Source organism: Littorina saxatilis, linkage group LG5 (genome assembly GCF_037325665.1).
Source record: "Littorina saxatilis isolate snail1 linkage group LG5, US_GU_Lsax_2.0, whole genome shotgun sequence".
NCBI lineage: Eukaryota > Metazoa > Mollusca > Gastropoda > Littorinimorpha > Littorinidae > Littorina > Littorina saxatilis.
In genome coordinates, this window is record NC_090249.1 from 12,844,120 (window position 1) to 12,859,007 (window position 14,888).

The 14,888-nt window shown below is 47.7% G+C and overlaps 1 protein-coding gene across 6 annotated transcripts in view; it reads right to left on the bottom strand.

Annotated features, from left to right (window-relative positions):
* Positions 1 to 14,888, bottom strand: part of LOC138966326 (dedicator of cytokinesis protein 7-like) — a 96,820-nt gene that overhangs the window by 14,899 nt on the left and 67,033 nt on the right. For 4 of the 6 annotated variants that reach the window (XM_070338518.1, XM_070338514.1, XM_070338516.1 and 1 more), the window contains 10 exons: positions 9,484 to 9,586; positions 8,558 to 8,672; positions 5,083 to 5,217; positions 4,239 to 4,391; positions 3,713 to 3,871; positions 2,489 to 2,665; positions 1,836 to 1,952; positions 1,148 to 1,291; positions 713 to 844; positions 114 to 248 (listed from right to left, as the gene is read on the bottom strand). In XM_070338518.1, coding sequence (XP_070194619.1) covers positions 114 to 248; positions 713 to 844; positions 1,148 to 1,291; positions 1,836 to 1,952; positions 2,489 to 2,665; positions 3,713 to 3,871; positions 4,239 to 4,391; positions 5,083 to 5,217; positions 8,558 to 8,672; positions 9,484 to 9,586 — 1,370 coding nt within the window. The remainder of the gene's footprint in view (positions 1 to 113; positions 249 to 712; positions 845 to 1,147; positions 1,292 to 1,835; positions 1,953 to 2,488; positions 2,666 to 3,712; positions 3,872 to 4,238; positions 4,392 to 5,082; positions 5,218 to 8,557; positions 8,673 to 9,483; positions 9,587 to 14,888) is intronic. The other 2 variants (XM_070338517.1, XM_070338515.1) reach the window with 1 other exon arrangement.

Here is a 14,888-nt window from a genome sequence, read left to right on the forward strand (position 1 = left end):
TCTGTACGACAACAGAAATCATTGCATATATACATTAAAAGAATCTTCAAATAAACAGAAGACACAATCATGTCCAAAATGCACATTAAAAAAAAATTCAAATAATTGCCTACCTCCAGTCTGTGGGAGATCTCCGGCAGCTTGGTGATCGTCTGTTCCTTGTAGATAAACTCTTCTCCGTCCAGGTCACCGAACTTGGCACCGTAGAATCCCACGCGGAAATACGTCCCGAACACACGTTTGCCCTCCTGTAGAGCAAGCAACACATATTATAATAGGTTGATCAATAAAGAAAATAACAATAGACAAAGGGCGTTTATATCAAAATAAAGCTTCCAGGATATGAACCCCCAAAATAATGACAAAGAGCAAAATCAATAAAAAGCCTCAGCAAAACAATTACAACAAAACTGCAAAGAAAAAGTAACAGAGCTGTTTTGAGTGTGCGGGGCTATATAGCACTCCAATACTAGCACTAACAGAACAAATAAAATAAATAAACATATGACATTTAAAAAAAATCATCATTTTTATCTTTTTATTATCTGGTTACTGGCACTTGCTTTTCAAAGAAATAAAGGGAGAGAAAAGTCAAAAGAGAAACAAAGCAGAGATACAGAGAGAAGGGGAGTCATCCAGCCAGATGAAAACGATACACAGGCGAAGAACAAGCAGAACTCGCAGCACAACACTAACACGACAAGACACAGACCTGTCTGATGACGTTGGTGAACGCTTCGTGCAGTTTCTGATGAAGGAGTCCCAGCTTCTTGAAGTCGCGGTTGTGTTCGTGGATGGGGATCATGATCTTGTACACTTCATTCACTGCCTCAAACAACCCCGCCTGAAATAAAATAAAAAACGTTTCTCTAATCAGCTTCTTTGTGCTGCACTCTCCAAACAGAAAGTATGGTGGAGTTGTATGTTCACAGGTCCCCCTGGAAATTATTTTCTTTTGCGTTTGGGTTATAGTCCTGAATTAACCCTGCGAAAGAGATGTCACATACTGAAAGTGAAAGAAGCAGTCATTCGATGTCAAAAGTTTGCAAGTCTTTTAAATAAGTGCAGATACAATTCTTCTATCTTCCAGAAATGACAACAGCCATTCATTTTTCCAGACAGATAAAAACACAGGAAAAATTCTGACCATAGTGAAGGATCCAGCAGCCTGCTCCAGCAATCCCACAAGGCCATTCTCGGTAAAGTACTTGCCGCTGCAAATACCTTCCTCGTCGGGCGAGACCACGTCGTCTGATACTGCACTCTCCTCCAAGACGTTTGGCGTCACTTTCTGAAAGTCATGAAAAGGGATGAAATATGACAGAAATACCAATGACAAAGTACAAAGTAAAATGATACTGACATTTTAGACAGAGATGTCCTCTCATAAACACACACGTACATATGCAGACGCACACACACACACACGCAATCACATTCATAATCTGTTCTATCTTTCCACCCTTCTTCCCTACCATTCAAACCCTCCGTTCCTCCCCACCCAGTACATTTACAATCCTCCCACACACAAACTGTTTTGCAACAACACCACAGGCTAAGCATAACTATCCTCACTTCATCAGCCTTGTGTCACCACCACCCCTTCTCGTTTTGCCTGTACAAGCAAAGTTATACAGTAGCACCCCCATTTTAAGACCACAAAATAATCTGAGAGAATCAGGTCTGAAAATGGAGGGAGTATTAAAATGGAGGTCAACCTACACAAGGTCTCAAGAGAAAGTCTGACAAACCAAGGTCTTCTTAAGGGGAAAGTCTTAAATTGGAGCGTCTCAGAAGTTCAACTGTATATATACATTTATTTACACTGAACTCACCTGGAATGCCACACATCCCACAGGCAGGTAGGGTCTGTCCTCGATCATGTTGAGATACTCGGCTACCAGGCCGGCTGCATGTACCAAACACTGTGCTGCCTCCGCATGGTTCATTCTCTGTTGGCACAGAACACATTCTCACCATCTGTCACTCATCAAAAGAGAGAAAGCGTGTGCTTGCGTGTGTGTGTGTTTGCGTGTGTGTGTGCTTGCGTGTGTGTGTGCTTGCATATGTGTGTGCTTGCGTGTGTGTGTGCTTGCGTGTGTGTGTGCTTGCGTGTGTGTGTGCTTGCGTGCGTGCATGCCTGCAGACATCCATGCATGTTTGCATGAGAGCCTAAACATGCACACACGCATGTTTGTGAGTGTGTGCATGCATGAATGTGAAGGCATGAATGTATGTATTTGAGTGTGTGTCTGTATGTGTAGGAGTCTGAATGCAGATGCGAAAGTGTGTGCATGTATATTGTTGTAACAGCTGCATGGACTATGAGGCAGCTAAAACTATTTCTCTCAATTCTTCAGTGCTAAACACCCCACAAAAATCCATGAGACTATTACAAAAATCTCAAACAACATTGGCATTGACGCAAAACAAGCACAAAATCTAAACCCTGATGCTACTGAAAAAGCAACCAATCCTCCCAACCCACCTCGCCATGTTTTCCAGCCATGTTCTGCAGCCAGGTAAGTCGCAGGTCAGGTGAGGTCTGGTAACCCTTGGCGATACGGTACATCAGGTCCAGCAGCATCTCCGGGTCTTCCTGGAACTCCTTCATCTTCACCGTGTCTGACAGGATCATGTGCAGGTTGAACACCAGGTCTCGCACCTGTCAATAACAACAGGTAAAACTGAAAAACCATCACATGGGTAAAGACAGGTAAACTTCATTTTCTTTTTGTCCTTGCTTTTTGTTTCTCAGACCTGTTTACCCCCATAAGTGTTTTGGAGTAATGCTCAGCCCCAAAAATAGTAATCCTGGCACAAAAATAGTAATCATCCAGCATTCGTCGCCAATTACAACGCACATGACAAACGCGAAACGCAATCATGCACACATCATTCACAAACAAAACACATCAGTCAGTTTTTGTAGTCATCATAAATTCAAAGAAGATCACATCAAAAGCACATGCATTACTGATTCTTTTTCTTTTGCTCGTAGTAGGCCTTTTTCAGTGTGTCAAGCGCTTCTCTACTGTACTTGCACTTGCCGAATGAGTGAGGGCGAGACTTCACTACTAGAAGGCTCTCCAGCGTCTCATCAGACAGACATGATCTCTGGTCAGTCCTGTGCTTTTTCACCCCATTTTGCCATTGAAAAAAACAATGCCAAACATGTGAATTAATTTTAAAAAAAAATTTAAAAATTAAAAAAAAAAAAAAATTTTACTTTTTTTTTATTTATGAAAATCGTAGTTTTGACACGGATAGCGGAATGGCGTATTTTTTGCAGAAAATCGTAATAAATTACGCCAAAATCGTAAGGGTAAACAGGTCTGGTTTCTACAGATTTATTTCAGGATTACATCCCTGCAACAAACCATCATCATTTCCAACACTATCACCATTATCATCATCACCACCACCATCAACCCCCCCCCCCCCCCCCCTTCCCCATCATCTTCCAATCAATAAAACAGGTAAAATCGAAATGTCTCCACATAGGTTAACACAGGTAAATTTCCTTTATCCCTGCTTCTTGTTTCTACAGACATACATATCATCATCATCATCATCATCATCATCATCATCATCATCATCATCATCATCGTCATCGTCGCCATCATCATCATCATCATCATCATCACCATCATCATCACCATCACCACCACCATCACCACCACCAACACCCCTCCCCTCCCATCTTCCTCACCTGTTCAGGGAAGGTGGTTTCCTGCAGCTCATGGTCTGCCTCGGCATAGGTAAGAATGGTCTTTAACGACTTGCGCAGGTATTCCTCGTTAAAGTCCTGGTTCTGTCCCACCAGGGAGCTCAGCGACATGGTCACCTGCATCTTGACACGCGCAAAGTTCTGCACAGAAGAAAAGAGAATAAAATGCAGAAACAAGTCTGTGCAAGCCATTCACATCCGAGGTGTATACATAGCACCATAATCAATTTTGACAGAAGCACAGGTAATCATAAAATGTGTAAGAAAATATGTGTAAGACAAGAACTCATACACTAGATGATTATATACACAATTTGTTCCAGTTTAATTCTGAAAAGAAAGAAAAAACACCCTTCTTTTACCTACTGCCCACAAAGACCACTCCCAAAGATCCCAGATGAGATTTTCTTCTATATAATTCACTTTTCCATTGAGACCGTCTGTCTATAACAACCAATTTTTGTCAGTCCCTTTGGTGGTAGTTATAAACAGGTTCAACTGTACTCACGTTGCCCAACTCAAAGTTCTGCCTCATGAGGAGGTAGAGGGAGGCGGCGGCGTGGGACCGCACGATGCCGATGGGGGAGCTGCAGTGACGCAGCAGGCGCAGGCATAGGTCCGCACACTGCTCCGTCTCCTCCTCAAACAGCAGGTCCAGGAACTGAAAGCACCGACAATGTCACAGAGGTCAGTGCCCATTCTGTTCGAAGACTCACTATTTACGCATGTTAGAGAGGTCAGTGCCTATTCTGTGGGAAGACACACCAACCATTTATGCATGTTAAAAAAAAAATAAAAAAAAAATAGGCATGTTATAGAGGTGAGTGCCCGTTCTGTGTGAAGACACACCAACCATTTACGCATGTCTTTCTTGAAAAAGCATCACAGGATGTGCCTTGTACACTCTGAAGCAGAGACGAACATTAGTTTTGTTGACTTACCCAAAAATGACTCGCAGTGACAACAGTAGATTTCGGAGCAGCTACTGCATTCTGATGGATTAAGCAAATATAGGCATACTGTTTCCAAGCCACCCTTTCACAGGTAACAACCTTATCCCAACACATTTGAAAATGTTCATTTAAATCTTCTTCTTCTTCTGCGTTCCCAGCCATGCTACATTTTCAATTTGGTCTGTAGGGCGAAGTCCACAGTCCGGCGCAGCGACATTGCTGACCCCCACAGCTTTCTCATGGGCCTCCAATGGACTGGGCGTTCATTTGAAACATACTTTGACCAAAAAATAATTACTGCCTGCACATCTAGCTTTCCACTGAGAGGAAGCAACCTGAATTTTCAAGCAATGGGATAGGTAAATAACGGAAGTGAATGAAAGAAAGAAATAGACTGACCTTGGTGACCAACGCGCGCTGGGTGGAGAAGAGGTTCTGCAGCACCAGGGAACTCTGGTTGAGTCCCAGCATGTGCAGCATGACTCGCAGTGCAGAGCTCAGCAAGGGCTGCATCATGTCCGACGCTTGGGCAATCTGAAACACGCACTTTTCTACTGACAACTGTGGCTACAATAAACAGGTGCTTGGGCAATCTGAAACACGCACTTTTCTACTGACAACTGTGGCTACAATAAACAGGTGCTTGGGCAATCTGAAACACGCACTTTTCTACTGACAACTGTGGCTACAATAAACAGATGCTTGGGCAATCTGAAACACGCACTTTTCTACTGACAACTGTGGCTACAATAAACAGACGCTTGGGCAATCTGAAACACGCACTTTTCTACTGACAACTGTGGCTACAATAAACAGACGCTTGGGCAATCTGAAACACGCACTTTTCTACTGACAACTGTGGCTACAATAAACAGATGCTTGGGCAATCTGAAACACGCACTTTTCTACTGACAACTGTGGCTACAATAAACTAAGTGCTTAACTCTCACAATTACTTTAACTGTAACATAAAGTACAGTGGAACCCCACTTTAATGACTTCCAAACCTTTCCCTTTTTTATTACATTTAGTCAATTTTTGACTAAATGTTTGAATCGAGACGAGGGTCGTGGTGTATGTGTGTGTGTGTGTGTGTCTGTGTGTGTGTAGAGCGATTCAGACTAAACTACTGGACCGATCTTTCTGAAATTTGACATGAGAGTTCCTGGGAATGATATCCCCGGACGTTTTTTAAAATTTTTTTCGATAAATGTCTTTGATGACGTCATATCCGGCCTTTTGTAAAAGTTGAGGCGGCACTGTCACACCCTCATTTTTCAATAAAATTGATTGAAATTTTGGCAAAGCAATCTTCGACGAAGGCCGGACTTTGGTATTGCATTTCAGCTTGGAGGCTTAAAATTTAATTAATGACTTTGATCATTATAAATCTGAAAATTGTAATTAAAATTATTTTTTTATAAAACGATCCAAAAATACGTTTATCGTATTCTTCATCATTTTCTGATTCCAAAAACATATAATTATGTTATATTCGGATTAAAAACAAGCTCTGAAAATTAAAAATGTAAAAATTATGATTAAAATTAAATTTCCGAAATCGATTTAAAAACAATTTCATCTTATTCCTTGTCCGTTCCTGATTCCAAAAACATATAGATATTTGTTTGTTTGTTTGTTCGTTCATAGGCTGAAACTCCCACGGCTTTTACGTGTATGACCGTTTTTACCCCGCCATTTAGGCAGCCATACGCCGCTTTCGGAGGAAGCATGCTGGGTATTTTCGTGTTTCTATAACCCACCGAACTCTGACATGGATTACAGGATCTTTTTCGTGCGCACTTGGTCTTGTGCTTGCGTGTACACACGGGAGTGTTCGGACACAGAGGAGAGTCTGCACACAAAGTTGACTCGAACGTGCATGGGGACGAACTCACGCTGACAGCGGCCAATTGGATACAAATCCAGCGCGCTACCGACTGAGCTACATCCCCGCCGAACATATAGATATGATATGTTTGGATTAAAAACACGTTCAGAGAGTTAAAAAGAATAGAGATATAGAAAAGCGGGCTATCCTCCTCAGCGCAACCGCTACCGCGCTTTTCTGTATTGTTAATTTCACTGCCTTTGCCACGAGCGGTGGACAGACGCTGCTACGAGTGTACGGTCTTGCAGAAAAAATGCAATGAGTTCAGTTTCATTCTGTGAGTTCGACTGAGCTTGACTAAATGTTGTATTTTCGCCTTACGCGACTTGTTGACAACTGTCAAAACCTAAATATGATGGAGTCTTAAATGGTAAATTTACAGATGTTAGTGTTATGAATGGAAAACCTAAAATGTCAAGGTCATAAACAGGGGAAAGTCTTAAAAGTGTATTCACCCCAGTGCAGTATAGCTACTGCTTGCCAGGATAAAATAGGAACACCCAAAGAGCAAATTTTGGAAACAAAACACAGGTTACAATCAACTCTCCCAGAATGAAAAACATAGCGTACAACTCCCAACAGTCACGTTCACAAACATTTATGACAAACTAGAGGAATACCCGGCTTTGCCGGGGTGAATCGCGAGACAGAGACAGACAGCGTGGCGGTTCACAACAATCACCTTTGAAGGCGAACTCCTCTCAAACGGGATTGAGAATTTTAGAGCTTATTTCTAAGCCCTATATAAACTGTTATGGCTTCTCAAAGGCCAGAACATACAGACAGACAAAAGCCGCCAGACCCCATCACAAACAGAACTCTACAATCCACAGGTGTTGCCTCCACACACACACACACACACACAGACACAGAAGCCGTATATATCTATCTATATAGAGATAGATGACAGTGGATTTTTCGATAAATAGATTCCACCTTTGCACTTTTACAGTGAGGACAACTTACGGGTACATGCAAGGAAAGCCCACAACTTCTAAGGCGAACAACTCTGCAGAGTCTGCTGTGAAGGGCGACGGTAGTCTCCCTGTCACACTCGACCCCCTTTGAATGAACTTTGTCCCCAAAGTTCCGAACCATGGACCCGCCAAGCTTAGGTCCCTCCCAGGTTGGTGGAATGGGAACAGCACGAAAATGATTCAGTGGCCTGAACATTTCATGTCGAGTCCCATCCCTGTCGACGACGCCAAATGTAACCGAGTGCCGAAACACCACAATCACCTTTGAAGGCGAAGTCCACTCAAACGGGATTGAGAATTTTAGAGCTTATTTGTAAGCCCTATAATAACTGTTATGGCTTCTCAAAGGAAGGCCCGAACATACAGACACACCAAAGCCGCCAGACCACATCACAAACAGAACTCTACAATCCACAGGTGTTGCCCACACACACACACACACACACACACACACACACACACACACACACAGAGAAGCCGTATATATATATGTATATCTATATCTATAAATATATAGAGATAGATGACAGTGTATTTTTGGCTATAAATTGATTCGACCTTTGCACTTTTACAGTGAGGACAACTTACGGGTGCAAGGAAAGCGTTCTGGACAGTGCAGTGACATTCTAAAAATAGTAACGTAGTAACGGGAATATGGATTGACGCCACACGAAGGAAGGGAGATAAACGCAAAACACTGGAGAAGATAAGGAAGAGTTACTGGGAATGGATCTGGGAAGATGAACAGAAAAACCAAAATCGGTTCAGCGCTGCGCGCTGAGAGCACGTGTTGAAAATTCTCATCGACCAGGTTGTGTCCGGGGTATACCTGAAGATGCCCACCAAATTTGAAGCAGATCCATCGAGAACTTTGGCCGCGCATCGCGAACACACACACACACACACAGACACAAGTCGTATATATATATAGAAGATAGAAGAAGAGACACAAAAGAAAAAGGGGGTTGGTACATGTATACTCAGGACACATAAAGCGTTGTCTTACCTGAATGATAAGTTCCAGCGTATCCAAGGCGATGAGTGACACCTCAGCGGCCAGGTTGCCCTCCACCTGAGTCTCCATTTCCTGGTCCGGGGGCTTGGGACTGTACGATACACACCTGTCGTGAGCGGGCAAAATCACACACTGTTTCTCAAACTTTGCTCTCTTGAGAGATTCTTTGTTCAATTACCTTTACATCAATATACTTTGTCGTACCTTGGCTCTTCGTTTTCACACATATGTTTGTCAAACTGATTCACCCTATTTCTTGAGTAAATATCTTCAATAACCCAGGAATGAAGGGTATATTTAGTGCTAAGATAGGAAGGAAAAAGGTACAAACAACAATCTTGGTGCAGATACTAATTCATTCCTTAGAACAGGAATCTGAGCGAACGACGAAGAAGAAGAAGAAGAACAGGAATTACCAGGTATTTTTTCTCTCCTCAGAATGCCCTAACTTTCCCAAACCCTTTCAGCCCATTTTCCCGAACTACAAATCATTTCCAAACTCCTGTGACCATGCTAAAGTTGTTCTAGCTAAGAACAGCATTACCCTACCCTACCTGTCCTTAAAGTCGCTTGTTCATTTCAATGCCTGTCATTCTCTCAGGTGCCAGGAGACTGGTTCCGCATTATCTCGTCTACTCTTGTAGCACATGTCGTATACATGTGTTGTTTAAACATAATTATTGTTTCCTTTGATATTTCAGTGAAAACTGAATTTTAAATGCAACCTTTGTTAGCTAGGTTCGGGGAACCGACTAATAGAGTTGGTCACAGAACCTCGATGCGCGAGAAATGGCGCTAACGAGTATCTTTGAAACGCCTTCACTATTGTTGCCCATAAAAGTTAGCCGCTGCCGTAGCCGAGTGGTTTTTGGTCCAGCCTAACGCCAATTTGCCTCAGGTTCGATTCTCAAACCTACCTGTCCTGTATCTCCATGGAGTGGCGCCACTGTACCTGGTCCTTACGCCACCGCAGTCGCGACCCTCCACCCTCCTGTGTCATCAGAGGCGGCGTGCTGCTGCCTGCACATGTTGCACAACTTCGGGATATAAAGCATGAACATGATAATCACATATACACTGGGCTGAGGTGCACGACAAAGTAACGCCACCCAAACGTGAGCAAGCCGCAGTGTTGGATTGGTTGAAACTGAGATGTGTTGTGATTTCAACAAATCAGTCAACGCCGTTTGTTCTCTCTCGTTTGGGTGGCACCCACTTTCGCTTCGTGCCCCCCAGCCCTGGACTCTACACTACTATGGTGAAGCTAGCTTGAATGTAAGGCTTCTTTTTAAGCCTACTGTCTATATGATACTTACCGAGACAGTACTATTCTTGCACATTATCTATTATAGGCCGAAAAAATTGGACAAAACGCTGAGTGGGTACAATTATCTCCCATAACCATGCGCCACCGTGGATCCCAAGCACTGTCCGAGTGCTTCCCCCTTACAGGATGTAGGTGGCGCGTCCTCTTTCTTTATGAGCTGCAGACCCTCAAAAAGCCCATAACATATCAAGAGGGGAGGCGGGAGGGAAATTCTAATAGTACTGTCTCGGTAAGTATCATATAGACAGTAGGCTTAAAAAGAAGCCTTACAGTCAATATAACACTTACCTCGACAGTACTATTCTTGCACAGAATACCAGAGTGGTGTGAGGGTGATATGTAGAGTATTAAACTCCTTAATCAAAATCACTTAAATCCAAGGATTAAGATACCCAGGCAATTTTCGAACAGTACTACCGTAAAAGAAAATATACCCAAGAAACATACCTTAGACTGACGTGACCATGCTAGCAACCACTGCTGTGTGGTGAACTCAATGTCAAAGTCCAGGCCACTCAAAGCTTGACTACCACTGAGTCTACGGCAAGTGGCTAAAGCGATGAGGAACAATTAGTCTTAAAAATCAGCAACTTGATACTGATGCCTGCCAGGGGTTCAAACTCATTGCTACGCAGGAGTTTGAGGACCAGAAAGACATCCCCCTTGGGAAATGAAACCCGAGGTTTAGACACCGCTGCATTGCTAATACCCGAAAGGACATTAGCGATGAGGGAGGACCTGATCAAGTGTTCAGTTCTGCGACCAGTAGCGGCCGCAATCGTGGAAGCGATGGCAGATCTGTATCCAAGAAGAGTCTTAGAAGAAAGACTCTTCTTTTGATACACTTCCACCAGGAAGTTGGCCAAGTCCTGTGTTGAGGGATAAAGCGGCTTTATCCCCTTGGACAAGGCGAAGGTGGCCCAAGCTCTCCAGCGTAAGTCGTAGAGCTGATTAGTTGATCGCCTCTTAGCGTTCAAGGAAAACTCTACTGAACTCTTGTGCAATCCTAGTGCAAGCAGTTTGGAGCGCACAAGAGCCATGCGGTCAAGCACAGACTCTCTGGACGTGGATGAGGGAGGCATGATCGAGGCTGGAGCAGACCTCCCCCGTCCAGATCCAGAGGTAGAGGGTCTACGTGGGTGAGACCGCGAAGATCTGGAAACCACGGAGCTGTTGGCCAGTAAGGCGCGACCAAAATCAGTCTTGGTCGTTCCTGCAGATATTTTGCCAGCACCCTCGGAATCAGAGATGTCGGGGGATAGGCGTAAGCATCGAGGAGCCTCCACAAGAGAGTGAATGCGTCCAAGTGGAACGCATTCATGTCTCGAAAGGGGCTGACGTACCTGGGAAGCCGAGCGCTGAATCGAGTTACGAACAGATCGATCAGAGGACGGTCCCACCTTGCCCACAGACGCTGTAGAACGTTGTGAGCGATGGTCCATTCTGTGGAGAGAACCTGATCGCCCCGACTGAGAATGTCGGCCAGGGCGTTCAGTTTCCCCGGAACGAACTGGACTGACATCCGGACCTGATTGGTCTGGCACCAGAGCAGAATCTCCTCCGCCAACAGGGAGAGGGACCGAGAATTGGTGCCCCCCTGGTGGCGAAGGTAAGCTAAGCATGTGGTGTTGTTGTCCCCGTTGAAAATCAGAGGGGCCAAGGACAGGCCGAATGGGAGGGCCCGAAACTCGAACACCGTGCCCTCCCAAACGAACCGGAGCAGATGTCGGTACCCCGGGGCCACCAGGATGTGGAAGTAAGCATCCTGGAGGTCCCAGACATGGCCCAATCGTTTGGCCGGATGGCCAACCGGACCGACGAAGGGGTTTCCATCTTGAACTTGCACCTGTGAAGGTACAAGTTCAAGGTGGAGAGGTCCAACACCGGCCTGAACCGGCCGTCCTTTTTGGGGACGGTGAACAGGCGGGAGCAGAACCCCAGAGAAGGCTGAGAAAGGGGGTAGACCGCCTTCTTCTCGACCAACGAGTTCACCTCGTCCTGAAGAGCCTGCCATCTGGCAGGCTCTCGAGGAGGGGGGAACGTCCAAGGTAGAGCGGACAATGGAGGTTGTGACGACAGCGGTAGAGAAAACCCCGACCACACCACCCTCAAGAAAAACTGGTTGGAGACCAGTCTGCCCCACATGCCGCGGGCCCGAAAAAAAGGGAACCGCCGGACGAAAGAGGGGCAACTTGAGGGGGCGTCAACGTAGGGCCGGGACTCACTGAAAATTCTGCTGGCGGGCAGGCGCAGGCTTGCGACCACCCCCCCTGGTGGTGCTGCTTCCCCTTACCTGTCTGAGCACCCTTCGTCTTGCTTGGGAACGCAACAGGCGCCTAAGAGGAGGAAGAAGGAGGCAGTGAAACTGGCTTCTTCTTCTTCTTCTGAGGCTGGGAGCTGGAGGTGACTGTAGCACTTCTCTTACTCCCCGCCGCCGTCGCCGAAGCAGCGAGGCCAACCATCAGAGAATCAGTGTTCCTCTGGCGTGTGGACTCCACCACAGAACGAACAGTGTCCGGATGAAAGAGGGAAGAAGGCTGAGGAAACGTGTTCCTCAGACTCTTCCTCATATCCGGAGGCACTATAGAAGTAGGCAGAAAATGATCACGGAACAGGGCCAATAAAGTGGACCAGTGTTCCAATGGCCAATTCTGCCGCAGACGTCACGCACGATCGCACGGCATGCAAAGCCCGATCCACTCGAACCGTGTCAAGGACCCGAGTGGAATCGGACTCTGCCCGATTGGGAGGGTCCAACAGTGTGGACAGCGTGCTCATCCATGTCAAGGCCTGTGATTGGGCCTCGACTGTGGAAGAAACGGTGGCCTCAAGATTGTGGAACGAAGCAGAGCTCAGTTCCACCTTCTTGACCGAAGGCACCTCCCCAACGAACACATCACCGTCAGCCCCACCCTAAACACTCGAAGTCTGGAAAGGGAGAGTTCGAGAGTCAAAGGGAAAAGGGAGGGACGAAACAGATTGGACACGAGGAAACAGTGGAGGTGCGCCTCCCGAAGGAAAGCATGGCACTGAACCCGCGTCCTCCCGAGGAACATAGGTCGCGTTTGCACGTGAATCTGTACTCCTCAGGCGATGTGCTGCCGCTTCCACCGTGGCACTTAGACTAGGGTGGAACGCGAATTGCCGGCGGCCGGATCGTTCATAAAACGAGCCGCCGGCAGACGCGGCGTGAGCCTCCCGCGCCCGGGCCGAAGCGGACTCAAAGGACGAGAGGGCGTCTCAGGGAAGGACGTCCTGAAACTGTTCAAACGTCCTTCTAGCTGTGCGAGGACGAGCCTCCTGCCTCTCGTCCTCAGACCCCGGGTCCACGTCCTGTGTGTCAACACTAGACGACAGACGCTTAAGAGAGGCATCCGTGACGTCAAGACGCCGCGTGATGTCTGTCATGTACTGTTGGAAAGTACGAAGCATAGCTTCGGAAGTTCCATCAGAAACCGGCAAGGGTAGAGTTTCAGTGTTAACCTCAGGGCGACCCTGATCCTCCTCCCTATCGTCCTCCGACTCACTCTCCTCTTCACTTCCCGACAACTCCTCAAAAGCAGGAGTGTAGGGAGCTTGAGGGGGAAGAGCCGAAAGCGATGAAGCAGGCTGTGAAGAAACGCCCACAGAAGCAAGAGGCCGCGAAGACCCCTGCCCCAAAGACGAAACGTCTCCAGCAGCCGAAGGGGGAGAAAAACAACAACCCTGCGACTGTTGGGTCAGCCCAGCCAACGAACCCCCGCCATTTATAGACTGAACAGGAACCCATCGGGTCTGATCAGAAAAGAAATGGTCCGGTCCGGTCGGGGGTGCCGATCCGGTCCGGTAGGGTGGTCCGGTCCGGTGCCGTACCATCCGGAGGTCCCGTTCAGCACCGAACCATCGTACCCACAGAAGTGTTCGGGTGGTTAGGTCCGGACGTGGACATACCGTACCATCCGGACCCGTAGGTCCGGTGGTCCGGTATGGTCCGGTTCGGTGCCAGACCATCCAGACCAACAGAGGTGGTCGGGTGGTCCCGCACCGGACCATCCGGACCCGTAGGTCCGGACCCGTAGGTCCGGTACCATCCGGAGGTCCTGTTCGGCACCGAACCATCCGTACGCACAGAAGTGTTCGGGTGGTTCGGTCCGGGCGTGGACGTACCGTACCATCCGGACCCGTAGGTCCGGTTCGGTGCCAGACCATCCGGACCAACAGAGGTGGTCGGGTGGTCCGGACCGGTCCGGTAGGGTGGTCCGGTGTTCCGGTCCGGTGTTCCGGTCCGGTCCCGTACCATCCGGAGGTCCCGTTCGGTACCGAACCATCCGTACCCACAGAAGTGTTCGGGTGGCTCGGTCCGGACGTGGACACACCGTACCATCCGGACCCGTAAGTCCGGTATGGTCCGGTTCGGTGCCAGACCATCCGGACCAACAGAGGTGGTCGGGTGGTCCGGTCCGGACCGGACCACCGGTCCAGCACCGGACCATCCGGACCCGTAGGTCCGGTCCGGTCCCGCACCATCCGGAGGTCCCGTTCGGCACCGAACCACCCGTACCCACAGAAGTGTTCGGGTGGCTCGGTCCGGACGTGGACATACCGTACCATCCGGACCCGTAGGTCCGGTTCGGTGCCAGACCATCCGGACCAACAGAGGTGGTCGGGTGGTCCGGACCGATCCGGTAGGGTGGTCCGGTGTTCCGGTCCTGTGGTCCGGTCCCATACCATCCGGAGGTCCCGTACGGCACCGAACCATCCGTACCCACTGAAGTGTTCGGTCCGGACGTGGACCTACCGTACCATCCGGACCCGTAGGTCCGGTGGTCCGGTATGGTCCGGTTCGGTGACAGACCATCCGGACCAACAGAGGTGGTCGGGTGGTCCGGTACCGGACCATCCGAACCCGTAGATTCGGTCCGGTCCCGTACCATCCGGAGGTCCCGTTCGGTACCGAACCATCCGTACCCACAGAAGTGTTCGGGTGGCTCGGTCCGGACGTGGACATACCGTACC